General features: G+C 38.7%; 10 protein-coding genes across 10 annotated transcripts; 5 read left to right on the top strand and 5 right to left on the bottom strand. All coding sequences in view use genetic code 12, as the record gives it.

Moving 5' to 3' along the window:
* Positions 1 to 649: 649 nt before the first annotated feature.
* Positions 650 to 2,251, bottom strand: I9W82_000149 (uncharacterized protein; the record flags this gene model as incomplete). The annotated part of the gene is made up of 1 exon (XM_067690240.1): positions 650 to 2,251. One exon carries the CDS (start codon positions 2,249 to 2,251, stop codon positions 650 to 652), a length of 1,602 nt encoding a protein of 533 aa, XP_067550175.1.
* A 1,279-nt stretch (positions 2,252 to 3,530) lies between these two features.
* I9W82_000150 (uncharacterized protein) lies at positions 3,531 to 5,108 on the bottom strand (the record flags this gene model as incomplete). The annotated part of the gene is made up of 1 exon (XM_067690252.1): positions 3,531 to 5,108. One exon carries the CDS (start codon positions 5,106 to 5,108, stop codon positions 3,531 to 3,533), a length of 1,578 nt encoding a protein of 525 aa, XP_067550176.1.
* A 1,520-nt stretch (positions 5,109 to 6,628) lies between these two features.
* On the bottom strand, positions 6,629 to 9,004 carry I9W82_000151 (uncharacterized protein; the record flags this gene model as incomplete). Its single annotated transcript, XM_067690263.1, has 1 exon — positions 6,629 to 9,004. One exon carries the CDS (start codon positions 9,002 to 9,004, stop codon positions 6,629 to 6,631), a length of 2,376 nt encoding a protein of 791 aa, XP_067550177.1.
* Positions 9,005 to 9,287: 283 nt separating this feature from the next.
* I9W82_000152 (uncharacterized protein) lies at positions 9,288 to 9,974 on the bottom strand (the record flags this gene model as incomplete). Its single annotated transcript, XM_067690274.1, has 1 exon — positions 9,288 to 9,974. The coding sequence occupies one exon, from the start codon at positions 9,972 to 9,974 to the stop codon at positions 9,288 to 9,290; it is 687 nt and encodes a 228-aa protein (XP_067550178.1).
* Positions 9,975 to 10,114: 140 nt separating this feature from the next.
* I9W82_000153 (U6 snRNP complex subunit) lies at positions 10,115 to 12,826 on the top strand (the record flags this gene model as incomplete). Its single annotated transcript, XM_067690285.1, has 1 exon — positions 10,115 to 12,826. The coding sequence occupies one exon, from the start codon at positions 10,115 to 10,117 to the stop codon at positions 12,824 to 12,826; it is 2,712 nt and encodes a 903-aa protein (XP_067550179.1).
* A 148-nt stretch (positions 12,827 to 12,974) lies between these two features.
* Positions 12,975 to 16,253, top strand: CDC60 (leucine--tRNA ligase; the record flags this gene model as incomplete). The annotated part of the gene is made up of 1 exon (XM_067690296.1): positions 12,975 to 16,253. One exon carries the CDS (start codon positions 12,975 to 12,977, stop codon positions 16,251 to 16,253), a length of 3,279 nt encoding a protein of 1,092 aa, XP_067550180.1.
* Positions 16,254 to 16,705: 452 nt separating this feature from the next.
* On the top strand, positions 16,706 to 19,135 carry CDC4 (SCF ubiquitin ligase complex subunit; the record flags this gene model as incomplete). The annotated part of the gene is made up of 1 exon (XM_067690307.1): positions 16,706 to 19,135. The coding sequence occupies one exon, from the start codon at positions 16,706 to 16,708 to the stop codon at positions 19,133 to 19,135; it is 2,430 nt and encodes an 809-aa protein (XP_067550181.1).
* Positions 19,136 to 19,309: 174 nt separating this feature from the next.
* SEC65 (RNA-binding signal recognition particle subunit) lies at positions 19,310 to 20,158 on the top strand (the record flags this gene model as incomplete). Its single annotated transcript, XM_067690318.1, has 1 exon — positions 19,310 to 20,158. One exon carries the CDS (start codon positions 19,310 to 19,312, stop codon positions 20,156 to 20,158), a length of 849 nt encoding a protein of 282 aa, XP_067550182.1.
* Positions 20,159 to 20,207: 49 nt separating this feature from the next.
* Positions 20,208 to 20,867, bottom strand: URA5 (orotate phosphoribosyltransferase; the record flags this gene model as incomplete). The annotated part of the gene is made up of 1 exon (XM_067690329.1): positions 20,208 to 20,867. One exon carries the CDS (start codon positions 20,865 to 20,867, stop codon positions 20,208 to 20,210), a length of 660 nt encoding a protein of 219 aa, XP_067550183.1.
* A 1,260-nt stretch (positions 20,868 to 22,127) lies between these two features.
* MET6 (5-methyltetrahydropteroyltriglutamate-homocysteine S-methyltransferase) lies at positions 22,128 to 24,431 on the top strand (the record flags this gene model as incomplete). Its single annotated transcript, XM_067690340.1, has 1 exon — positions 22,128 to 24,431. One exon carries the CDS (start codon positions 22,128 to 22,130, stop codon positions 24,429 to 24,431), a length of 2,304 nt encoding a protein of 767 aa, XP_067550184.1.
* Between the last annotated feature and the right edge of the window lie 329 nt (positions 24,432 to 24,760).

Here is a 24,760-nt window from a genome sequence, read left to right on the forward strand (position 1 = left end):
TGTATAAATCGGGACCAGCTAAGGCGTCAATGCGATAACTTTATCAAGTAAGTGACCAAAAACTTGCGTGATATGGACACCAAAAAGCTTATCCATGGTACTCATCGAAATGTAAACAAAACAGCAAAGACCCGTACTATCATAACGCAATTAGCCGTATGTGCGAAGCGGAGATTAAAGCTTGGCCTAGCCAAGATAATAATGCATCACCCGGGTTTGAACGGGAATAACTCAAAAATGGAATCTCAAAAGATTCAAGACCAAATATTATAAACATACAAGCTGACTATTGTGCAAACAACGAGATTATAAGTCCATTCAAAAAGTTCTTGATTGTCCGTTGCATGATACTCTATGGATACTGAGTTGGTATTTGTGTTGTTATTTTCCCCAAAAGAAGGATATTTTTTGTCATCAAATATTTTAATTCTCTGCAGATTTATAAAAATGCTTCGATTTGGAAGGAGATTTGGGTGGGGAGAACCAGAAAGGTTAAATAAAAATAAATCTGAAACTTGAGAGGAGCCCTGCTAGAGCTGATAAGAGAGTTGTAAGCAACTAATACGTCACCACAGACTAGTGATTATTTGCAGTCAGAGATCACGGCTATATCCTTCATATTCAAGTTCATATCCTCATTTATTATATCTCAATATAAGTATCTAAAATCAGCATCAATCTTAGATCCATCGTTACCCTTTCCTAACTCTTTCTGCCAATTCATAGTTCCATTAGCAATCCTCTTGTTCAACATCATCAATCTTATTCTCAACAATATGACCAACACCATAGACAATACTGCAAAGGCCATATTACAAACCATGGCTTTTGTGTAACGAGGTCCGTCATTGGTTGGATACAAAAATGGAGTCCAAGTGAATGGTGAATTGCACAATCCAATCATCAAGGCAAGAGCAACCGCTCTTTTTGCCGGAGGTCTGGGGCAGGTATTGGACATCCACGTCATCGCAATAACATAAGCCGAAAGTGATGTGGGCATCATCAACACCATTCCAAAGTACCTTGCACCAAAATTAGTAGTTGCGACAACAAGCACATAAGACACAGCTAATAAAGCCAACGTAATGATAATGTGGAACGTTCTCTCTCCTGTTTTATCAGCATGTTTCGCCCAATAATACGATACTGGAACAACCAATAGATATGGCGGAGCAGTCAAAATCAATGTTACTGTAGAACTGTAGTTTAATGTGGCGACAATAGTAGGGAAGAAATTGGTTATACCTTTCGAAGCAGCCAAAAAACTCACTTGGCCACAAATCATCCACATCTTAACATCCTTTATAGCCAACTTGAATCCTTCCCATGTAGTAACTCTGGCTTCAGTATCTGAATGATCCACATCACCCAAATCACGTCTTAGCTTCCACTGGATAATCTCCTTTTCCATTGCATTCAAAAACTTGGTGTTTGCTGGCTTATCGGGCAAGATGAAATAAGCAAATGGGACTGTCAACACAGTGATACCACCTTCAATGATAAACAACCATCTCCATCCAGCAATGCCGGCCATTCCATCCATCTTCAAGAACCCAGCAGCTAATAACCCACTGAAAGCTGCACTAAGTGGATTTCCAATAAACAAAAGCGAGTTACGAGACGCCAACGTCTTCTTATCATACCATAAGGATAAAATCATTAAAGCTCCACCAAAGAAAGCCGACTCTGCAACACCAAGAAACACACGTGTGGCTGCCAACCCGGCGTAGTTTTGTACACCTCCCATTGCCGTGGCACAAGCTCCCCATCCAAACAAGACAACGGAAACAAAAATTGAAGGACGACCAACTTTATTCAAAATCATGTTACCGGGAATTTGAAACAAGATGTAGCCGACAAATAAAATCGAAATACACACTTGATACTGATTTCCTTGTAAATTCAAGTCCTTTTCCAAGCTACCCAATCTTGCACTGGCAATGTTGTTTCTGTCAAGGAAATTCAAAATATAGATAAACGCCATCATGGGAAGTAATCTCCAATCAACTTTTCTTATTGCTGTCTTTTCCAACGCCTTTAATTCATCATGAGTCAAGTGTTGCAATGATTCTGGTAAATTAGTATAATAATTGTTCTCCTCAACCGCATTCGAATCCACCTTCTTTAACTCCTCGGAGGCTTCATTTTGGGACGACCGTGAGACATCATCCTCTGCAACTAGAGAGACATCAGGTTCCTCCAGAAGCTTCTTCTCGGTATTGATAGTGGTAGGATTATTTTCAGTTGACATCTGACTGCAAATGTAAATGATGAATATGAAATGGAAGGAATGTAATACACTTTTGAAGCACATCAAGCTCTCATGACCGCCTATTTATAGCTGGGGAAATACAGCTCGAGCGGGGGCAAACATCCATATCCACAGGCTAGTGGAACCTATTCCCATTAAAATAATAGATCGCAGATTAAACCTTAAATAGTGTTGTGGAGATAAAAAGCTCGTCCCCTACTTGCTGCAGATAAGACGCCTTTTTCGAGGCTCTTCTACCCTCTGCCTAACCAACGGACGATTGCACACGCAATTATCTCGGGGGCATTGTAAGGTCGATACAGCTAGAACGACGAAGAAGCATCAACGCTAATCTTATCTCTTTTAACTCCGAGCTCATATACTTTGTCTCTCCACCTCAAAATTTTGCAAAGGCTATTCTGGAACGTGGGGTATTTGATAGACAAAAAAAAAAAATAACCAAACTTTAATAGAGTCAGTATTTGAAAAACCAGTCAATCTGACTGTATCATTCCACTTGATCAATATAGGTAGCCTCATTCAAATGGAGTAATTCACGATGACATGTCGCTGTTGTCTTTTGTGATGTGAAAGCAAAGTGATGGATGGGTTAAGAAATCGCATTGTCCTCAGTCAAAATTTTTGTTGAATTTCGCGACACTGATATATAATATGGGATATTAGGTTTCAGAACTTAACACTAGATAAGAGACAGCCGCTGATAAAAGTAAGCCGCTTACGCCTTGAAGTTGATACGAGGGGTGGACGCAATCAAATCACATTCCCCCGATATTGTTCACATCTAGACATATGCTAGACATCTCTGACCTAAGAGTGCTCTACTATTACATTCCTTAGTCAATCAGTGTGCTACATTTGCACAAACTTTCATGTTTAATGAATGGTGTTAGAGAGAGAGAGTGTGTACACACGGATTTGTAGTATATTGCGCACTTTGCAAGGGGCGAAACTTGGTCTGAAACCTTAAATTGGCCATTATTATTATTATTATTATTCTTGTCCAATCTCTCCTCATTTCATAAGGTAACATGTGGAGGGAAGAGTTGTTGAAAGGGTGGAGAGGGGGAGGGGTAAATAGGGAAATCGTCTTCCATTAATTTGAGTGTTTAAAGAGGAAAACAGTAGCCTGCTTGTAAACAAGGGCAAGATTGGCTTTAGCCAGTAGATAGATTTTGGAATAGAGAAGATTACCTGTAGTAAAATTATGACATCAATATCATTATCGTTCTCATTACGTAAAACATATCAAATGCTTTTTCTAATATAAGTATCTAAAATCTGCTGAAATCTTTGATCCATCGTTACCTTTACCCAATTCCTTTTGCCAGTCCATGGTACCTCTTTCAATCTTCTTATTCAATACCATCAATCTGACTCTCAATAGTATCACAAAAAGTATCGATAAAACAAGGAAGGCAATGTTGCAACTCATAGCCTTGATATAACGAGGTCCATCACTAGATGGATACAAGTATGAGTTCCAAATTGAGGTTGAGTTACTCAAACAATTGACCAAAGCAATGGCAACAGCTCTTTTCGCTGGCGGTCTAGGACACGAGTTTGAAATCCACGTTAATATGACCACAAATGCTGAATATAAACTTGGAATCATAAGAACCATACTAAAGTATCTAGCACCAGTATTCAATGTTGCCACGGCAATGATAAATGCAACTAAAGCAAACACCAATGGGATAATAACATGCAATGTTCTTTCACCAGTTTTGTCCGCATGTCTTGCCCAAAAGTATGTAACAACAACGGCAACAACGTAAGGTGGAGCAGTCAAACACAAGGTGATTGTGTGGTTAAAATTCAAGGTACCAACAATTGTAGGGAAGAAATTAGTGACACCACAAGCAGCAACCAAGAAACTGTGCATACCACAAAGCATCCACATTTTTACATCTTTCACAGCCAACTTGAATCCTTCCCAATCACTTACTTTAGCTTCAACGTCAGTGTCATCAACATTTCCCAAATCTCTCTTTAATTTCCATTGAATAATATCTTTTTCTTGTTGATTCAAGAATTTTGTATTGTGTGGAGTGTCAGGCAAGACAAAGTACGCAAATGGAACAGTCAATACTGTGATACCACCTTCAATTATGAATAAATATCTCCATCCTTCAACTCCTCCCAAACCGTCCATTTCCAAAATACCAGCAGCTAACAATCCACTAAAAGCAGAACTAATTAATGAACCAGCGTATAAAATCGAGTTTCTTGAAGCCAAAGTCTTTTTGTCATACCAAGAAGACAAGATCATCAAAGCACTACAAAAGAATGCAGACTCAACCACACCAAGCAAAACACGAATGGCAACCAATCCACTAAAGTTTTGGACAGCAGCGGTACACGTTGAGATAGCTCCCCATAATGTCATGACAACGGCCAAATAAGCAGATGGACGTCCCAATCTATTCAACAACATGTTTGAGGGAACTTGAAACAAAATATAACCAACAAACAATACAGAAATGATGATTTCGTATTGGTTTCCAACTAAACCCAAATCTTTTTCCAATCCTCCCAATCTCGCACTTGCAATGTTGTTACGATCAATATAGTTTAAAATGTAAATAAAGATCAACATTGGCATTAACCGTATATCAATCTTTCTTGTTGTTTTCTTGTCCAATTGTTTCAACTCATCTTGGGTTAAGTTTTGTAATGATTCTGGCAAGTCAATATAGTATGGCTCTTCCACTATTTCAGCAGATGCTAACTCAGTTTCGGATGCTTTCAAGTCTGATCCAATCTCAATATGAGAGGTGTTGGCTTTGGCATCTTCCAACTCTTCGATATGAGTAGCAGCAGATTTTTCAATTGACATCTTTGATTGTATTTGTGAGAGTAAAGACAAAAAAAAAAAAAGAAAGAATCTCAAATCGAGGATTATAGGCTTTTTATATGTTTCACAACCTCACAAGAGAGTTACATCTTCTCCATTGAGACATGGCATTTTAATCACCAACAAAAAAATTCTATGAAAAACTTTTTCTTCTGTAATTTCATTGTAACTCAGTCAAGAGTGAATGTCTCTTAACTATTGTTGTTGCTTTCTGTAACTGACGCAAAACCTAAAAGTGTACAAACCACGCGAGGTGGGGAAGAAGAAGAAAAAAAATAAATAAATTAAAAAATTAAAAAGTTTTCTCTTTATTATTTTGTTACAATGGTTAGGAGTCTTGCAGTGATGCTAGTGGACGTCTTTGGTGGAAGGGGGCTGATTCATCAATTAAGAGAGTCTTTCGGTCTACTGTCTTCCCCTTGATATACATAAGTGCCTACTCCAAGAGTTGTATTGTAGATTCTACTCTACGATGAGTATTTGTTTAAATTTCTTTTTCGTTGAAAAGATTTTCCGAGAATTAAAATTAGAGATGAACTAAAAAGAAAAAAAAAAAAAAAAAAAACATTCTTCATAGATAGAACTGACTTCAGTAATTCTTAGAAGTCGATGATCCTAGTATCTTATAATACAACTATTCTAAAGTGAGGAGTCATTTTGTTTTTCAATGTTGCTGTAGATACACTTTAGTATGAAATTGGTGACATGATGCCAAGATATTTTTTATTTTTTTATTTTTTTATTTTTTTCTAGTTTTTCCGTGGGGGAGAACAAAGTCTGTATTGCTACTGATCCACATAACACATAAACACGAGAATTTTGTATAACCCAACAACAACAACTACTACTTTTTCTTTGCTTTTTACAAAGTTTATATTAGCACACATTGTGTCCTTAAATCTCCGACCCAACCGAATCCATCCTTGGGGGCTCTTATCGATTAGTCTTATCCTTGTAAACGTTTCAAGCATTATCTTTACATTCACTTCCGTCATCAGTTCGGATTGTTGGGCCCATATGCCTTTTTAGCTTTATCCTTAAGCTTCCTGGCGTAATACCAGAAAGACCGCTTAGGAGCATTTCACTTGAAAAAGTTGCATAACAGCTTAACTAGACTCCTTTCAGTGCCATGTATTCCCACTTCGCATGTGCTTCCAAAACTATCTCCTTACAAAGTTTAACTTGCCCAGTGCCAAGGATATACCTAACCCGGAGTGGAACTTACACGCCTCTACAACAATTTCAGAAAATGTATTTTTTTTTTTCGGAGTATCACAAACCTCCAACTTACACAAAACTGAATAATTATGCATTTATTATTAAAACAACAGACAATCAAATTTGGGGGATTCGTTCATCCCCATATTACTTCCCCGCAACCCCATAGATCTTTTCCCAACAATGGGGGTCAGATCTGTCTAGGAACCGAGATTGCTGTCGGATATCTCACTCCTTAAAGCATAATCTATTAGTGTAATGCAAATTCAACTTTTTGCGTAATCTTAGTCTCCTTCCTGATTACATAGCTCTTCCAAAATTTCATCAAGGAATTGAAACAATAAATGCTTATTCAATTGGTTTATCTGCAACATCAGAAATAAGGTAGTTGCAGCATTGGCGGTGTTTTCGCTTCCAAACACCTTTGAACAGGTTTCGCTCATAAATGTATCAAAGAGCTGTTTAGCTTCACGTTGGGTCTGTTGTCTTTGCTCTAAAGTTCTGACCACCGGCTCCAATTGGAATTTTCCATTGGGAAATAGTTGTTCACGCAACAATCTCGACCAGTTACAAACACTACTTTCATTCAAATGAGAATGAATAACTTCGTAAACTTTGTTTTCAACTGCCCTTCCAAAAACCTGTTGAAGAATCACAACCAACGCTCTACCCCTGAGCCAATGAAGGTTGAAGATGGTGATTATAATGTCGCAAATAGGCTTTATAAATAGTGGTTTACTCGTTGTCTTTTCATCGAATTGAAGCAACTCCTTCTCCATCTCTCGTCTATTCTCCAATATCTCACCATTCGCATCAGATGGCGTAGATGAATACTGATCGTATACTAAAGCCTTATTACCAGATGAACCTAAATACCATCTGTAACCAAACATCGCCGATAGCTTTTTAGGTTCATCGAACCGCTGTTTTCCCAACTGAAAATTCTCCGACGACAAAAAAGATCTAAACGCCATATCCGAGCAAACCTCTGGTATTTCAATAAGAGCTCTCAAGTAAGCCTCAAGTTGGCGTCTTCTACTATCTGTGATGTTCTTTTGTTGAAATTTCAAAACTTGAAGTGATTTTTGAGGGAAACTTAAACTCGACACTTGAGGATATCGACGTTTTAGATATCCATGTAAGCGGTAGAATTGACTATACCTTCTTGCAACTACCCAACCAGCTTTGACAACATTTGGATCTTCAGTTGAAAACTTTTGAACTTCAATAATATACAACACAAACTCCTTTCCTTTCTCATTCTGGTGAACTACCGACAGAATAGTAACTTTTGATTTGCCAAACAAACTATTGTCACTTTCTTGCACAATGTACTGCTGTTTCTGCAACTCTTTAAAAGTAATATCTTTTTGAACACCATTTTTCGATTTGAGCAAAACTTTTAGCTTTGATTGATTATTTGTCAATTGAGCTTTACGAATCAACGGTTCCAAGTAGATGAGCTGTCGTTGAAGACTTTCAATTTCCCTTTCAATTTGAGGTATTCTTTCAGCCAAGTTCAAATTTCCTGGACCAGCCAATTCCATACTTTCACTACCTTCTTTCAAAATGACAGAATCACTATCTGTGCCCAACCCATCAGACTCTTCATCATCTTCAGATTCTTCTTCATCTTCAAATAGTTTTGAATATCGATCCTTCCGGTTAAACACAGCTTTGTTGAGGTCCGAAGCTGCGTCTTGCATTGCAATGGAAGAATCAACACCGCTATACCTCTCATCGCTCATAATTGTAGCAAGTTTTTCATCAATTTGATCAACCACGTTTTCGTCACTGTCAGTACTCTGCATCGCGGCCAGCTTGGGCATCTCCAATCCCTCTTTAGCTCGATGAACAACAGTTTGGTCGTTGCTTTGTACAAATATCTCCAGTAAACTCATTTCAGTATCACCAGTGGAATCATCATCATTCCTACCGGCTGATACTGAAGACATTGTCTCTTCCAATGCAGACCTTAATTCCTTCACTTGGTTCCTTCTCTTTAAACTGTCACCAACAAACTTGACAACTTGTACATTTATAAAATCGGAATCAGTAATTAGATTCACAACGTTGTCCAAGATTGTGCAAGCCAATACCTCAGTCATGAACATCAACACTATCTCATTATCCTTTTCCCCATCTGAGCTCAACATAGCCACTAGTTTCTTCATTTGCCCTCGTAAGTACGTCTTTTCCTGAAAGTTGGTCTCCGCCACACCCAGCTGCTCAACAGTGACACCCACATGTAAATCCTTGAAACGGGACAATGTTTCTGCAACATCGTGGTTCTGAACTTCAGCGAAAGTCCTATAATGCTTGTTTAATGACGGTAGAAACTTCAAAGTGATGAGTTTTGCGTAGTCAAGCTTTCGGAGCTTGTGGCCAAGGCCATCGAGAACAATATGTGAGAGCTCATGTCGTACATCTTCTGCAAACAATGGGGATGTACTGAGTTTGGAGAACCACGACTCAACAAACTCATTGACAACCAAGATCAACAAGTCTGATAATGATTTTGAACTCTCTGATTCGTCTGTGGGAGGATCATTTGAAGTTGTCTCGAAGCGATTAACCTCCCTTTCCCATTCTTTGGAATTGGTAAAATGAAATCTCCATTTCTTTTTGGGTTTAGTATTGGTTGACGATATTCTTAACATGAAGTATCCGAGCACAAAAGAAATGGCAGCAAACAAGGAGAGACTAATCAAGCAGGAGATAAGTCCCAATCGGAGCCAGCTTCCAAGCATGATGGTGTTCTCTCCGGGTGTTGTTACAGCTATAAATTCAACAGTTAGATTACTGTTTACACATTTTATTTGTCTCGTTTTGTGTAAACGATGGAGCAACACGTCGCGAGAAATCAGAAAGTTTTACAAAGTAGGTTTTGCTTACCGTATACCGAATTTATTATATTAATTGTCTATATTATTCCATGTACTATCAGTGTAGTTTGCTGTCCTTTTTCAGTTTCTTTTTGGGCTTCTCCGAGGTATCGTTTTTGTCACCACTTTCTTCTCTTCGCCGCTTCTCCTTCTTGCTCTCCTTATCTTTCCTCTCCTTTTTATCTTTCTTCTCCTTCTTGTTCTTCTTATCTTTCTTGTCCGCTTTGTCTTTCAGTTCTTTCTTCTCTTTCTTCTCTTTCTTCTCCTTCTTCTCCGTCTTTCTCTTCTTCAACTTCATTTCCTTGTCCGAACTCTCTCCCTTATCCTTTTTCTCCTTCTTCAGTGAAACACTTGTCAACTTTTCCATATCAGCCGCAGCTTTACTTGCTAAATCTGTAACATGTGCTTCTCGTATATGATCTTTCTTCCCAACAGTGCCCTCTAAACCCTCGCCTTTAACAAACATTCGGTACAAAGGGGACATGTTCCTGTTCAACGTTTTCAATACAGTATCATTATTATGCTTGAAGGAAACACCCTCTGCTTTATCTCCATTGTTCACTTCTAAATTTTTTAACTGCCCATCGAAAAGCGTCTCCCACCACATATCGGCATTGTTTGTATCATGCCCTAGACCTTTAGTGTCCTTCTTGTGCTTAACCAAGATAGGCTTTTTCAAGCCTCCTTTCCTCAAAGGCTCCCCCTCTGACCACCCATACGACTGTAGATAAACTTTGGCATCCATGTTTCTTTCTCGAGATCAGAGATGGATTTTTGCATTTTCATACGTCTCTTTTTTTTTTTCTTTTTTCTTTTTTTTCTTCTTTTTGTTTGGGTCCAAAAATGAATGATTTATACTCCATAACAAAATCACCTTTGCTCCACATGAGTTTAATTGAACTAATTGATGAGTTTGAAGTCTCCGTGAATGAGAATCCATATGCTCCTGAGAATTATGACAAGATTTTGAGTAGGCTTCAAGTACACTCAGACACTGCACTACTAATCAACAAAATCTACAAAGAAAAAGTCAAGTACTTTAGACTCCGCCAATCGGAGCTAAATAATTGGCTTTTTGAGATCAGAACAATTGAGGACATTCAGGAGAGATCGAGATTGGAATATACATTTTACGAAACAATAATTGATGATTATCCAACTGTACCAATAATGACCGCAATGTTAGAATTGGCGAGTCAACTACTATCGAATGAGCAGATTACGGAGGATGAGTACCGTGCCTTGATTTCAAAAGGGCTCCAGCTTTGTGGGTATGATTTTGTTGATGGAAATAACATCTGGAGAATAAGTTTGGACTTGCTTCTACAACGCTACTTAAAGAGTAACGACGTCACTGACTTGGACACTTTAATCAAGTTACACTTGAAAAGGTTGAGTTATCCACACCAGCAATTGGATGCCTCGTTTGAAGAATTCTCCTCTTTAGTAACAAAATACAAGATTGATCAGTATGATCAATTGATACAAGTTGCAAACAAAGTGTACTCTGCTACAAAACAAAAGCTCCCATACTATGAAAAGTTTGAAATACAAATTAAGGAATCACCCAATGATTTCGCTATATGGATTGAGTACATGGAGAGCGTATATAAATATCAACCTAATTTCAATCATATTCTAACGTTGCTTGCGAGAGCCACGCAAACTGACGCTTCATTTTCGAACCAAGGACAACAAATTTGGATGTCAGTGATATACATGTTATATTCTTCCGACAATGAGACAATCTTGACTTCCATACTTGAGCGGTATCTCCGGACTTTCCCAAACTCATGTACTGCTTACGCAGAATATATAAAAAATTGTATTTCGTTAGGTGAAACAGGTGTGCAAAAATTTATCAATGTTGAGAATAGGATTAGAGCGATTGACTTGCAAAGTGTTTCGGAATACAAAGATTGGAAGCTTGTTGCGTTAGCTATAATGCAGTACAAGTATGATTTAGCTAATGATAGCTTTGAATCGCTCGATGATTTGTTAGACACTATGGTCACATGCGCATTGCAAAACAAGGACCCTTTCCATTCTGTGGAAAAATTAGCAGTATCAATTTACATTTCATTGGGAAAGTTATCTCATGCTACGCAGGTGATCTTATCAATGTTTCAAGCATTTCCAAGAGAAACTGATGTTTGGTTGTATGGGATACGTTGTTTTATTGAACACGATGTTAGTCCAGATTTGATTAGAGATGCGTTTAGAAAAGCGTTGTCATTTTCAGACAAGCTTGATGCACCCGAAAAGTTGACAGAGGAGTGGTTATTGTTTGAGCAAGTACACGGGACTATTGATAGTTACAGAAAAGCTGTCATTGTTTGCAACAAGGCCCTACATGTATACATGGAATCCAGAGCAAAGGAAGTTTCTGTACAGCCCGTATTGCATGTTGACAGGAAAAGAAGTCATGATATGTCGGAGGAATTCCTGCGATCAAGGGAAGAGTTTGCGGTACAAATCAACAACCTTCCTCTTGATGTCACAGAGCAGGACTTGAAAAGTTTCTTCACTGGCTGTGGCGAGATACGAGACATAAATTTGGTCCAACTCAATGGCACAAAGCAAGCAGTGGTTGAGTTTTCAAACGAGCTCGAGGTGTTTTCAGCAATGACGCGAACCCACAAAATGATTGGCAACAATGAGGTCACAGTTACTAAAGTGGAAAGGACGCTTTTATTTGTCAACAACTACCCCAGCTCTTACAGCCAACAAGATGTGAGGAAAATATTTGAACAACTTGGCCCTTTAGTCAGCATCAGATTTCCGTCACAATTGAAGAACAAGGTTCGTAGGTTTTGCTACGTTCAATTTGTCAAGGCACAGGACGCCGAGAAGGCAATTTCATTATACGATGGACAAAGGTATCGAGATGAAAATCTCAATCAAGAATTTTCCTGGGAAGTGAAATATTCTAAGCCACAAGAAAGGAAAGATAGAACAACGCCTATATCTGAACGTAAAGTACGTGTTTCCAATATTGCATTTTCGATAACGGAGGAAGAGTTGAGGAACGAATTCTCGCAATGTGGTGAGATTGATCTGATTGCAATGCCCAAAGCTGTTTACGATACAAAGAAGCGTCGCATGAAACATAATGGAGGATTGGCTATTATAGCCTATAAGGACGCAAGCAGTGTCGAAGATGCCTTAAAGAGAAATGGAATCACCTTGAAAGGAAGGACAATCAATGTAGCTAAGCAGCAACCACATACAAACTGGACCCCTGATGACTTTGATCCCCTCAGATCCATTGGATTATTCAATTTGAATTCCTCATTAAACACTTTTCAAGTCAAAAACTTTTTGGAGAGGAATTTTGGGCAAGTATCAAAAGTTCTTTTGTTGCCAAATTATGAATCTGCTTTGGTTGAATTTGTGTCGGTCAAAGATAGTGGAAAGATCTCTTTGGGTTACAGTACAATCGAGATTGACGACTATCAAGTTCAAGTCACAACAAAAGAAGCAGTGGTGGGGGCTCTCAATGGAAATATGGTCACCAGTGGTGGTGAAGCAGCCTCAAATGAGGCAACACCAAGACCAGTTTTAGTCCCCACATCCATCAAAAGAAGAAGGGTTTAGCATTGCTCTGAATATAATAAATAACTATGCCTTGTAAAATCTCTCGATCTGTAAAGTGAGTCAAAAGAAAAAGAAAAAAAAAAAAAAAAAAATTCTGAAAATAAATTTTTCACTCCTAACCGAACCACTATTTCAAGCCAATACAAAGATGAGTGTAACTTTTGAAAAGACGTTTCGTAGAGATGCGTTGATTGAGATTGAGAAAAAGTATCAAAAACAATGGGAGCAAGATAAAGTGTTTGAAGTTGACGCACCAACTTACGAAGAGTGTTCCACGGAAAACATTGATGAAGTTAGAGAAAAATATCCCAAATATTTTGCTACTATGGCTTATCCATATATGAACGGTGTTTTACATGCCGGACATGCGTTCACCTTATCTAAGGTAGAGTTTGCAACTGGATTTGAAAGAATGAACGGCAAAAGGGCATTGTTTCCTTTGGGATTTCATTGTACTGGTATGCCCATCAAGGCAGCTGCAGATAAAATAAAAAGAGAGGTTGAATTATTTGGAGCTGACTTCTCTGGTGCTCCAGCAGAGGATGAATCTGTTGAGCAAAAGGTAGAAACAAAAGCCAAGAGAGAGGATGTGACCAAATTCAGTTCAAACAAGTCCAAGGCAGCTGCAAAAACTGGTAGAGCAAAATTCCAATTTGAAATTATGTTGCAATTGGGTATTTCAAGAGAAGAGGTTGCCAAGTTTGCCAATACTGATTACTGGCTCGAATTTTTCCCACCTTTGTGTCAGAGAGATGTGTCTGCGTTTGGTTCTAGAGTCGATTGGAGACGTTCCATGGTCACCACCGATGCTAACCCATACTATGATGCATTTGTTAGGTGGCAAATCAATAGATTGAGAGATTGTGGTAAGATCAAGTTCGGTGAGAGGTACACTATTTACTCTGAAAAAGATGGTCAAGCTTGTTTAGATCACGATAGACAATCAGGTGAAGGGGTGACACCACAAGAATACGTTGGTATTAAGATTAGAGTGGAAGAATTTGCTCCTGCAGCAGAGGAAACTTTAAAAAAGGAGAATGTTGACTTGAAAGACAAGAAGGTATATCTCGTTGCTGCTACATTGAGGCCTGAGACTATGTACGGTCAAACCACTTGTTTTGTGAGTCCAAAGATAGACTATGGTATTTTTGATGCTGGAAACAACGAGTACTTCATTACCACGGAACGTGCTTTCAAGAATATGTCTTTCCAAAACTTGACACCAAAGAGAGGTTACTACAAGCCAGTTGCTACTATCAATGGTAAGGACTTGATTGGTTCAAAGATTGATGCTCCTTTATCAGAAACCAAGAATTTGAGAGTTTTGCCAATGGAAACCGTTAAGGCAACCAAGGGTACTGGTGTGGTTACTTGTGTCCCCTCGGATTCTCCAGATGATTACATTACTACAAAAGATCTTGCAAACAAACCAGAATACTACGGCATAGAAAAGGAATGGGTTCACACCGATATTATTCCAATTGTTCAAACCGAAAAATACGGTGACAAGTGTGCTGAATATTTGGTGAATGAACTTAAGATCAAATCGCCAAAGGACGCCTTGCAATTGGCTGAGGCAAAAGAATTGGCTTACAAAGAAGGTTTCTATAATGGTACTATGATGGTTGGAAAGTACAAAGGTGAAAAGGTCGAGGCCGCAAAACCAAAGGTTAAAGCCGATTTAATTGCTTCTGGCGATGCATTCGTATATAGTGAACCAGAGAACCAAGTCATTTCAAGATCTGGTGACGATTGTTGTGTTTCTTTGGAAGATCAATGGTTCATTGATTATGGTGAAGAGGTTTGGTTAGGTCAAGCTTTAGAATGTCTCAAGGATATGGAATTGTTTTCAAGTGAGACAAGAAATGGTTTTGAGGGTGTTTTTGCTTGGATGAAGAACTGGGCAGTCACTAGAAAGTTTGGTTTGGGAACGAAGTTGCCATGGGACCATCAATATTTAGTTGAGTCTTTGTCAGACTCGACTGTATACATGGCTTACTATACCATTGATCGTTTCTTACATTCCGACTACTACGGAAAAGTACCAGGAAAATTTAATATAAAGCCAGAACAATTGACTGATGAAGTTTTTGACTTTATCTTTACCCGTCGTGATGATGTTAAATCTGAAATTCCACTTGAACAATTGAAAGAAATGAGAAGAGAGTTTGAATACTTTTACCCCTTGGATGTAAGAGTTTCAGGTAAGGATTTAATTCCAAACCATTTAACCTTTTTCATTTACTCGCATGTCGCTTTGTTCCCAAAGAAACTTTGGCCAAAAGGTGTGAGGGCTAATGGTCACTTATTATTGAACAATGCCAAGATGTCCAAATCTACTGGTAATTTCATGACTTTAGAGCAAATTGTTGAAAAATTTGGAGCCGATGCGTCTAGAATTGCCATGGCTGATGCAGGTGACTCGGTCGAGGATGCTAACTTCGATGAAGCCAACGCCAATGCTGCTATTTTAAGATTGACAACTTTGAAAGACTGGTGTGAGGATGAATTAAAGAAACAAGATGAATTGAGGACTGGAGAGTATGACTCTTTCTTTGACGAGGCATTTGAAAACGAAATGAATGAGTTGATTGAGAAATCATACCACCAATACACTTTGAGCAACTACAAACAAGCCTTGAAGTATGGTTTGTTCGATTTCCAGATTGCTAGAGATTTCTACAGAGAGTCAGTCAATTCTGCTTCAATTGGAATGCATAAGGATCTTGTTTTGAAATATATTGAATATCAAGCATTGTTATTGGCGCCAATTGCTCCCCACTTTGCCGAGTACCTTTACAAAGAGGTGTTGGCAAAGGATGGAAGTGTTCAAACCGCACAATTCCCAAAGCCTTCCAAACCTGTTTCAAAATCAGTTTCTGAATCTTTGGAATATGTCAGACACGTTGCACGTGCTATCCGTGAAGCCGAAGGTTCTGGTTTGAGAAAGAAGAAAGGCAAAGCCGATTTAGAAACTGGAGACTCTGTCAAGTTGACCATTTTAGTTTCCAACACCTTCCCAGACTGGCAAGAGAATTACATTGAATTTGTGCGTGAATTGTTTGAAGCTCAAAAACTTTCTGATAACAATTTGATTAAGGAAAAAGTTGGTAAGGATATGAAGAGAGCAATGCCATTTATCAACCAGTTGAAAATCAGACTCAATTCTGAAGATCCAAAAATTGTTTTCAATCGTAAATTGAATTTTAGCGAAGTTGACACTTTGAAGAAGGTTGTTAATCTCATCAAAAACTCCCCTTACTCGATCAAGGTCAAGGAGTTGCAAATCATTGCATTTGACAATGGCAGTGACAAGGGACAAGATATCTTAACTGGTGAAGATGTAGTTGTTGAAATCAAGGGAAAAGTCAAAGATGCAGCTGTTCCAGGTTTCCCTGGAATTTCACTCAAGAAAGTTGATGCTTAAGCTATTTATCTATAGATGTGTAGAAAATATAAAGGAATTCGTTGATTATCTGTCTTAGGTACTCTCAAATCAGAGAAAAGAAAAGAAAAAAAAAAAAAAACCGAAAACAAAAATATTGCATTTTGCTGGTGAAGAACAAAACAATATCCCAAAAGATAATAGTAGTTATCTAAGAAACCACAACTCAACACCACTTTTGGAGAATTTTATCCCACCATCAAGGAGTCCTGATTTACGAGATTCATTTCTGCAACTGCTCAGATAATAAGCCATAACACCGCATTTTTTTTTTTTTTTTTACTTCAAGGCTTACAGAGAACCATCTAAAACTAAGATTGTATTCAAACGCCACGAGCCAAGCAAAGTTGCAGAGGATCATCATTCTGTTTACGTCTAAAAACTCCAGTCCATCTTCAAAATCCATCCCATTACAATCCAACTTTGAAACAAGGATGGACTCTAACAAAGCTTCCGATTTTGTCTATCCCCTCAATGATAAGCCTGCAAGGTTTGAGTATAAACTAGTCAACCAAAATGGAAAGTTGGCTGAGGTTCCACTTCACAAGGAGTACCAAAGACTATCCCTTTTGGAAGACGGGCAGCAGAACCAGCAACGTCTGAATCAGCAGAGTTCTGTTGCGGAGCGTTCCGAGTCAGGCGAGCATACCGTGACAAGCCATTCACGTGAAAATTCACGCAAGAGAAATGCTGGCGATGACGACTTTGGGGAACGAGATAGCATGATCTCTTGCGAGGATATAATGTCTTCCGATACCGATTCTAACACTCAAGTTTCGGCCCTGTCACGCATGCATTCGTATCGAATAAATGGCCTCGTTCATCCGCCAACCAAGAAAAGGTTGACTTCAGGTTTCGATCTGATAGGCTCAGCAAACTTTCAAGTAGATTCACCAGGCAGCATGTCCAATACCGTTGGGAATAGCAACATGAGTGCTGTCGATCTTGGTACTAATACGCGAGAAGGTGTTGAAAGCGTGCAAAATCCCAATCACACTGGTTACATCAACAACTTATCTGAACCTAACAACCAGTCAGCTTCTCACGTACGTGATCAACTACGTCGTCCAAAGACCCCAAATACAATGAATTCACCTAGTCAAACCCCAGTCTCAGACATAGAAGAGGACCCTATTCAACAACTACCATTACCTTCGCCAAGTGCGTCACCTATTCAACTGGACAATGAAAATGAGGACGATATATCCTCCGAAACTCCTAGGCGAATGGGTCGAAGATTAAACTTGGAGATGATTGAGAATTACATGGAATCCATCCCTGGTACTCAAGCAGAGTTGATTAACATGATTGATCATTTATCTCAGTTCCTTACCCCACAGAATCAGAATCATTTGGTTTTCCGATTGCTAAAGAGAACCGATCGATCATCGCTAAGTACTTTTAATGGCTTGCTAAACGATTCCTTGAAACGCGACTTGATTGGAAATTTACCGGTTGAGATTGCGATGAAGGTTTTATCTTATCTTGATGCTGAAACGCTTCTTTCGATATCTAAAGTTTGCAAAAAGTGGTTCAAGATCATCAACAATACCGCTTTGTGGACGAACTTGTTAAAGAAAGACAAACTTATAACCGATGATGCTGTTATCAAGTATGAATTAAATGAATCTAAAGAGTTGATTAATGAGTGGTGCACCCTCCCTGACGACATTAACCCTGCTCAAGTTTTGTACAAAAAGCGAAGAATGATTGTTAATAGGTGGTTGGATCCTAATTACAAGCCAAAGAGGATAAGTGTTAAAGGTCATGGAAATAAGGTGGTTACTTGCTTACAGCACGATGAGGAGAAAATCGTCACTGGTGTTGATGATAAATACATTCTCATCTACAGTACGCAAACTGGCCAATTGATGAAAGTTTTGGAGGGGCACGAAGGAGGAGTGTGGGCCATGAAGTATTGTGGAAACACTTTGGTAACTGGGTCAACTGATAGGTCCGTTAGGGTTTGGAACATGTCCACTGGGAAATGTACACACGTGTTCCGTGGTCACACTTCAACCATCAGATGCCTTGATATAATCACACCTTCAGTTATTGGAAAAGATGCTCATGGTGAGGATATTATATTCCCAGAGCAGCCGCTATTGGTGACTGGATCTCGTGATCATAATATACATGTTTGGAGACTACCTATGCTACAAGAGGATGCTGTTGACGAAGTCACGTTCGACAGTGGAGAAAGTGAAAACCCTTATTTGATTGCAGTTCTTTCGGGTCATACCCAGTCCGTGCGTTCTTTATCGGGATATGGAAACATTATAATTTCCGGTTCATACGATTCTACAGTGCGAGTATGGGATTTACTTGATAATGGAAGGTGTAAACATGTCTTGCAAGGCCATCAAGATCGAGTGTACTCCACTGCAATTGACTTTGAAAGAAAGGTGTGCTTTTCAGGATCAATGGATTCGACTATAAATATATGGAATTTTGAAACTGGTGAGCTTTTAAAGGTGTTGGAAGGGCACTCGTCGCTAGTTGGTCTTTTAGCTTTGGTTGATGGTGTATTAGTATCTGCTGCTGCTGATGCATCGCTAAGGATTTGGGATCCCGTTAGCGGTGAATTGAAGAGTAAGTTGAGAGGACACGCTGCTGCGATAACCTGTTTTGAACACGATGGATTGAAAGTGGTTAGTGGGAGCGAGAAAATGCTCAAGTTGTGGGATGCTCAGCGAGGAGAATTTGCTAGAAATTTGTTAGATGATGTTACAGGTGGTATTTGGCAGGTAAGAATCGATTATAAAAGGTGTGTTGCTGCTGTGCAAAGAGTAAACAATGCTGACGAAGGAGAAACGTTTATTGAGATTTTAGATTTTAGTGCAGTTCCGAACTTGAAAAGTTGATGATGATTTGAGCTTATAGTGATGTACATTTATACGATCTTATGTTAATAAAGTAATAACTTGTAATCTCATGGAATCAATTATGTTGAAAAAAAAAAAAAGGAACGACAAAAGAGGATTGGAAAAAAGAAAAAAAAAATTGACCTGGCTTTCAACACCTCAAACTCAGTAATCATGTCCAGAAGACCAGTATTAGAAGAAGTTGATGACGATGAGATTGACAATCTCGATATGGATATTGCGGAGTTTGATCCTACTTTGAAAACTCCTGTGGCACCAAAGAGGCCCGAACCGACTGTTGTTCGTTCACAAGATCAGGGTCAAGAACCACCATTGTTTCCTCAGACTCCATTTGGAAACGTTGCACCTCCACAACAGTCACAACAGCCGCCCGCTGCTCTGGGAAGTAACATTCTTGATCCGGACAGATTTACGCCTGAACAGAAAGCCCAGTTTGAGAAATTTCAAATTATATATCCATGTTATTTCGATATAAATCGTTCTCACAAGGAAGGAAGGCGAGTCAGTATTGATCGAGCAGTTGAAAATCCATTAGCTATAACCATTTGTGATGCTTGTCGTGCATTGCAGATTCCTGCGTTATTGGAGTTGGACAAAACGCATCCTCAAGATTTTGGCAATTCTGGGAGAGTGAGAGTGTTAATGAAGGATTTTAAACGTGATAACCAACCCATTGACCCAAAACTTGCAACCAAGAGAAGTTTGTACAACAAAATTGCTGACTACTTGGCGGATCATCCAACAAGTTTAGATAGTGTTGGCGCCAAAAGTGGTATTGCAATTCCACCAGATTTCCAAAGAGACTTTAAAGTGGAGGAGATACCCAAGGTGAAGGGATTTAGAATGAATACGATTGTTCCAATTCACTCAAACTTTACTATGAAGCATCCAATGACGAAAAGTATATATGACCCTGAGCCTGAGACGAGTGCAAATGCGGTTCAAAATAAACCAAATGCACCTAAAGCACCCAAGAAAAAGATTATGAAGATTCGGGGTTGATTAATTTGTGTGTACACTGGGATTATACCACTATATATACGTATTTATTCTAGGCACCGTATTTACTTCTGTACTCTTCAATAGATTTCAAGTCCGTTTCACTAATTTTACCCTTCAAAATCGTAATGACTTCGGTCAAACTCACAATTGACAATACAGGAATACCGTATTTTTCACTGACAGCTTGAGTAGCTAATTTTGTAGAGTCGGTGACTGTAGTTTCTTGTCTATCCAAAGCAATGATACAGCCTACGCATTGACCTTTTTCTTGTGCTATAATCTCAAATGCTTCATTAATGGCAGTACCAGCGGTAATGACATCATCAATAATCAAGATTTTCTTGTCTTGCAATGGACATCCAACAATTGAGCCACCTTCACCATGATCTTTCTTCTCCTTTCTATTGAATGAGTAACCAATGTCACCATAATTTTCAGGATCCAACTCTGCTAATTTTGCAACTGTTATTGCTGCCAAAGGAATACCTTTGTAAGCAGGACCAAACAAAATATCAAATTTCAATTTACTTTCAATGATTGCTTCAGCATATGCGGTTGCCAAGTTGGATAACAATCTACCAGTGCTGAATAAACCCAAGTTGAAAAAGTATGGAGATTCACGCTTTGATTTGAGAGTGAATTTTCCAAATTTCAAAGCTTGGGAGTCCAAGGCTAATTGTAAAAAGTCAGATTGATATTTCGATGGCATTGGATAAGGGCTTGCTACAGAGAGAGGGAGAGAGAGAGGAGAAGAGGGAAGGAGAAGGAAAAGAAGAGGGTGCACCATATCTATACTGATTTGGTAGCGGAAAAATTTTATGAGATGGAATGGGAATTGCTCATCCTTCTTTGGACCAATTTTTTTTTTTAGTCGTGTGCAAAACTATTTTCCTCCTCCAAGTCATAACAATTTTGGGTGCAAGACTAAGGGGCAGGGGGGAGGGGGTAGTTTTAGAAACCTCAAATATATGGTCACACCCCCAAGTAAATTGTTGTAAGAGATAGCACATAGTAAATTCTAGACGAGCTTTGACTTTCACATTTGGAGAAGGAATATTGCAAAATTTTTGCACGAATATGGAGGTAAAAACTCTGAGTTTGGCAAACCTAGAGCAATACCGCTTACAAGGGGAACACAATAATGATCTAAGACACTATTGTACAATTCCATTCCCAAATAGCTAGATCTAAAGTTGTTTATACCATATTGTTTGGTATGGCATGTGTATAGGGTTGTAATGAAATCACGTGCTACCGTCTTTTAAACGACTTAAACGATGAAAACACGGCACGAGTGAAATACCGCGAAACGACAATAAAAGAAACCTTTTTGTGTTAAATTTTAAATCACCATTGCACGTGCACTGTTTCTATCATCACCTTTGTACTCATAGCCTTTGTTGTCTTTTCCTCTTCTCTTATGTTTCTTTCTTTACATGTGATGCATTATGAAACCTTTTCTCTCATTTTGTAACCAAAATTGAAAGCTCCACGTTGTTCCTAAATATCAGTTCACCGTATCAAGGTACATCCAAGAGCCAATTCGCTTACTGGTTCTCTCATATGACACGACAAGTGACAGCTACTGGGCGCCTATGCATCAATTACAAACAAGCTTTTGTGTAGACCGTTTAAGTTAGCCTATCAATTCGACACCCGACAAGAAGAAATGAAGGCGTGGGTCTTGTCTTTAAATGCACACACGCACACACGCACAGACGGTGAAACACAAAAACTCAACAACATAATTTATATTTTTTTCACTTTGACTTAAAGTACACTACCCACACAAATTGACTTCGTTCCCCAATTCTGCAATTTAAAATCGACTGAAATTTCTTTCAACAAATTTATATCCTTTTCCATTTCTTCTTCTTCTTCTTCTTCTTTCTTTCTTTCTTTTTCTTCTAAAGTTTAGTTTTTTCAATTACCTTGTCTAATAAAACTACTTACATTTTATATAAAAAAAATGGTACAATCATCTGTTTTAGGTTTCCCACGTATTGGTGGCCAAAGAGAATTAAAAAAGATCACTGAATCTTATTGGGGTGGCAAAGCTACTGTCGACGAATTGTTGGCCACTGGTAAGCAATTGAGAGAACACAATTGGAAATTACAAAAGGATGCTGGTGTTGATGTTATTCCATCAAATGACTTTTCTTACTACGATCAAGTTTTGGATTTGTCATTGTTGTTCAATGCTATTCCAGAAAGATACACCAAGTTTGATTTGGCTCCAATTGATGTATTGTTTGCTATGGGTAGAGGTTTGCAAAGAAAAGCTACCGACTCTACTCCAGCTGTTGATGTCACTGCTTTGGAAATGGTTAAATGGTTTGACTCCAACTACCACTATGTTAGACCAACCTTTTCTCACTCAACTGACTTCAAATTGAACACTGCTGCTGGTATCAAACCTGTTGATGAATTCAACGAAGCCAAGGCTTTGGGTGTCACCACTAGACCAGTTGTTTTGGGACCAGTTTCTTACTTGTTTTTGGGTAAGGCTGACAAGGACTCACTTGACTTGGACCCAATTTCTTTATTGCCAAAATTGTTGCCAGTTTATAAGGACTTATTGGCCAAGTTGAAGGAAGCTGGAGCTGAAGAGGTTCAAATTGATGAACCTGTTTTAGTTTTGGACTTGCCAGAATCAGTTCAATCAAAATTCAAGGAAGCTTACGATGCTTTGGCCACTGCTGAAGCCCCAAAACTCATCTTGACCACTTATTTCGGTGATGTTAGACCAAACTTGAAAGCTATTGAAAACTTGCCAGTTGCTGGTTACCACTTCGATTTTGTTAGAGTTCCAGAACAATTGAACGAAGTTGCTTCCATTGTCAAAGGTGACCAAACTTTGTCTGTTGGTATTGTTGACGGTAGAAACATTTGGAAGACTGATTTCTCAAAGGCCTCTGACATTGTTAACAAGGCTATTGAAAAAGTTGGCAAGGACAAGGTCGTTGTTGCTACCTCCTCATCATTGTTGCACACTCCAGTCGACTTAGAATCAGAAGCTAAATTACCAGCTGAAATCAAGGACTGGTTCTCCTTTGCCACTCAAAAGTTGGATGAAGTTGTCACTATTGCCAAACACATTTCTGGTGAAGATGTTTCCAAGAAATTGGAAGCTAATGCCGCTTCTATCAAGGCCAGAAAGGAATCATCAATTACCACCAACCCAAAGGTTCAAGAAAGATTAACCACCATCAACGAATCTTTGTCTACTAGAAAGTCTCCTTTCCCAGACAGATTAGCTGAGCAAAAGAAGAAATACAACTTGCCATTGTTCCCAACCACCACTATTGGTTCTTTCCCACAAACCAAGGATATTAGAATCAACAGAAACAAATTTGCCAAGGGTCAAATTACCGCTGAGGAATACGAACAATTTATCAACAAGGAAATTGAAACTGTTGTCAGATTCCAAGAAGAAATTGGTTTGGATGTCTTGGTCCATGGTGAACCAGAAAGAAACGATATGGTTCAATACTTTGGTGAACAATTGGATGGTTTTGCCTTCACCACCAACGGTTGGGTTCAATCATACGGTTCTAGATATGTTAGACCACCAATCATTGTTGGTGATGTTTCTAGACCTAAAGCCATGACTGTTAAAGAATCTGTTTACGCTCAATCTTTGACCAAGTCACCAATGAAAGGTATGTTGACTGGTCCAGTCACTATCTTGAGATGGTCTTTCCCAAGAGATGATGTTTCAGGTAAACTTCAATCATTGCAATTAGGTTTGGCTTTGAGAGACGAAGTCAATGATTTGGAAAAAGCCGGAATCACTGTTATCCAAGTTGATGAACCAGCTATCAGAGAAGGTTTGCCATTGAGAGCAGGTAAAGAGAGATCCGACTACTTGAATTGGGCTGCTCAATCATTCAGAGTTGCTACTTCAGGTGTTGAAAACTCTACTCAAATCCACTCACATTTCTGTTACTCAGACTTGGATCCTAACCATATCAAGGCATTGGATGCTGATGTTGTCTCCATTGAATTCTCCAAGAAGGATGACCCACACTACATCCAAGAGTTTGCCGAATATCCAAACCACATTGGTTTAGGTTTGTTTGATATCCACTCTCCAAGAATTCCATCAAAACAAGAATTTGTTTCCAGAATCGAAGAGATCTTGAAGGTTTACCCAGCTGACAAATTCTGGGTTAACCCAGATTGTGGTTTGAAGACTAGAGGATGGCCAGAAGTTAAAGAATCATTGACCAATATGGTTAATGCTGCTAAAGACTTCCGTGCTAAATACTAGGTCTACTCAGCCGCACATCTCTGAGAGTTATTTACTGCATTGATTCAATTCTTAATTTTTGGAATGTTGATGCGTGTGGTGTGTTCTAATACTGTTACATTTTATTCAACATTAATGTAATTTCTAAACTTGTTATTTTTTAACGAAGCTGTTATGAAAGATTACTTTTGTTTTTTTTTTATATTTTATTCATTTTATTATTGCAATCACAAGTGATTGCAATCTTGTCATTAGTCATTATTAGGTTCAACATCGGTTCATTATATAGTTTAATATACTTTAATTGTGTATTAAAAGAAATATGTGTGTGTCTCTTGTAGATTTGGGGA

This window comes from Candida metapsilosis (genome assembly GCF_017655625.1).
Source record: "Candida metapsilosis strain BP57 chromosome Unknown scaffold1, whole genome shotgun sequence".
NCBI lineage: Eukaryota > Fungi > Ascomycota > Pichiomycetes > Serinales > Debaryomycetaceae > Lodderomyces > Lodderomyces metapsilosis.